The following is a 2,629-nucleotide window of genomic DNA, read 5'->3' on the forward strand; positions in this document are numbered from 1 at the left end:
AGCCTGTCTTTGTAGGAGGTGCTGCAGCCTCTGCTCATCTTTATGGCTCCTCTGGACCCTCTCCAACAGCTCCCTGTCCTTCTTGTACTGGGAGCAATTGCATTTTGTCACCCACTGTTGTGTTGGTGGTGTGGTGGGATGTGTGGAAGGGAGAAGAAAGAAGGCCCAGTCTGTAATTCTGCCATAGCAAACAGTTGTCTGCAGTGCTGTCAAAAGACACAAATCTATTCGGACTTGTGGTTCATAGCAGTGTGCAAAGAGCATTTGAGAAGTTTCCAGGAAAGGCGTGGGCCACGTGGTTGTGCCTCTCAGTGGATCTGTGTTGCATCTGTTCAGTGTGGAGTAAAATTGGAAGATGTAGGCCTCAGGGGGGCCTCAGGTCACTTCCACTTAACTTCACAGCTTTACAGCTTCATAGGTAGAGAGATGGAGGGTTGTCTTAGCTTGTTAAGCTTGTGAAGGTCTGGAGAAGCTGAAAAGACTTGTTCACCCTTTCATTTTATACGTGGCATCTTATAAAACCAAGAGGTGCTGTGTTCAGAGTGAACATTTTCAGAAGCTTCAGCAGCAAGCAGTTGTGAATGCAGAATGCTACAGATGGCTCACGGGTTTTAAAAGTTGTTAGAGGAATTAATAGCTGAAAAGAGCATCAGGAAGTGCTGAATGAGAAGTGCTGCATCTTGGTTGGCAGGTGCCAAATTAGCAGTTCCCAAATTAGGTGCTGGAAGAATGTCTGTCAAGTGCTGCCACGTGTATTTGTGCTTTCTGTTTTTGCCCGTAGATCTGCTGCTGATCTCTGCTAAAGGTGGGCTGTAAGGCTGAGGGGCCTGCATGGCTCTGCAGGCAGTGGAACTGAGGCATTTCTCTGCTTGTGTTGCACTGATTCTCAGTTCTAGAGCCGTTGTTCCATTTCTCCCACAAGCCTGGACAGCTGAGTCACCAGCAGTGTTAAAGCTACCAGTTTTGCCATCATCTCAGTTCTTTTTTCTTCCTCTTGCAGGAATTGTTCTAACCAGAGCTGGCTATTACACCATCCCATCTATGGAGGAGCTGGCCAAGTTCACCAATGACAAAAATGAATGTATTGTGACTGACTTCACCATAGGCCGTAAAGGTGAGCACCTACAGCATTTCTCATTATTTACATTAGAAATGGTGGTTTTTGAAGCTGTGGAATCTGAATCTGAGTTCCATACTTCAGTTTAATGCTAAGCAATCCTAGCATCCCTGCATTGTGAACAGCTTGCAGTGAAATGAGAGATCTTTCACACAGACATTGCTCAGCTGGTGGATGATCTGAAAGCTGGAGTGGGAAAACAAACAGAAATACCAGTAGCTTTTAGGATGCCTGCTGTCCTTGAGCAGAGATTGTTAGAGGGGAACTTGCAGGAGCAGAATGCAGACCTGATTGTTGTTTGTCCTACTGCCTGCACCGGAGCTGGCTGGGCTCTAATACAAAGCCTTCAGCCTGAGCTGTTTTCTTTACTGCTTCTATTTAAAAATAATAATTAAAAGTAGTTCATGCTGTATTTTTTTTTAAATACTTTGTCCATGTGCCATAAAACTGAGGGTGTGGTTGGCACAGAAAGCTTTTTGTATTGATACTGCCAAAGAGTTGACAGTGAAGTTGATGGCATCTCGGTATTTTCATACTGGGAAGTGGGAGTCAGCTGTGCTGTGTTCTGAGGTGTGACAAAGCTAGGTGGGGAAAGAGAAATGCAGCAGAGACTTAAGCTATCCATCAGGAGATATTCAAGGGCAAATTGTGATTCTTGGCTGTGTTTGTTTTGCTTTCCAGGTTACGGATCGATTTTCTTCGAAGGAGAAGTAAATCTCACTAACCTGAATCTGGATGACATTGTACATATCCGTAGGAAAGAGGTTATTGTCTACCCAGATGATGAAAAGAAGCCACCTATTGGTGAAGGCCTCAATAGGTAATGCTGTGCACACGCTGTCTGTAAGGATGTTTTTATTGTGTTGGCACTGTTTGCAGGCAGCTGCTGGCAAATGTAAATCTACAGCGGGTGTTCAGGCTGCAGCACTGTGCAGTTGCTGAGTATCTGCAAGGTTCTTAACCAGAAATTTGGTTATAAACCTCTTCTGAGGTTCAGCAAGTTGAGCAAGGGGCCCAGTGTTCATCTCCTGTGTGTGCTCTGATAGCCCTGTGTGAAACCCTGTTGTCACTTATGCTCTTGTCCATCTCTAACAGACGAGCTGAAGTTACATTAGATGGAGTTTGGCCCACGGATAAAACTTCTCGTGGCTTGATAAAAAGCCCAGAACGACTGGCAGAGATGAATTATGAGGGCAGGCTGGAGTCTGTGTCTCGGAAGCAGGGCGCTCGCTTCAAGGAGTACCGCCCTGAGACTGGATCTTGGGTGTTCAAGGTAAGGGTTCTGTTCTCACTGTGGGCTAAATGGAGTATCAGGCCTGAATTCAAACTGTGCTATGATCTGAAGTCTTTTCCTGTAGCATAAACTGTCCTAACTGAACTGGCCCAAACTTCTTTGAGTGGCTGAAGGTGTTCAGTGGAAGAGCTTCCTTACTTAGTGGGTGACTGAGTGCTGGCAGTGGTATTTGGAGAGGCTGAGGAGTTTCAGAGCTCTTCAGAACCACTTGGACACAA

The 2,629-nt window shown here is 45.7% G+C and overlaps 1 protein-coding gene across 3 annotated transcripts in view; it reads left to right on the forward strand.

The window, feature by feature from the left end:
- NUP98 (nucleoporin 98) overlaps nt 1-2,629 on the forward strand; it is a 27,864-nt gene that overhangs the window by 15,308 nt on the left and 9,927 nt on the right. For all 3 annotated transcript variants that reach the window (XM_019612381.2, XM_019612382.2, XM_019612383.2), the window contains 3 exons: nt 1,001-1,114; nt 1,799-1,937; nt 2,213-2,390. In XM_019612381.2, the coding sequence (XP_019467926.1) occupies nt 1,001-1,114; nt 1,799-1,937; nt 2,213-2,390 (431 nt within the window). The remainder of the gene's footprint in view (nt 1-1,000; nt 1,115-1,798; nt 1,938-2,212; nt 2,391-2,629) is intronic.

This window comes from Meleagris gallopavo, chromosome 1, assembly GCF_000146605.3.
Source record: "Meleagris gallopavo isolate NT-WF06-2002-E0010 breed Aviagen turkey brand Nicholas breeding stock chromosome 1, Turkey_5.1, whole genome shotgun sequence".
NCBI lineage: Eukaryota > Metazoa > Chordata > Aves > Galliformes > Phasianidae > Meleagris > Meleagris gallopavo.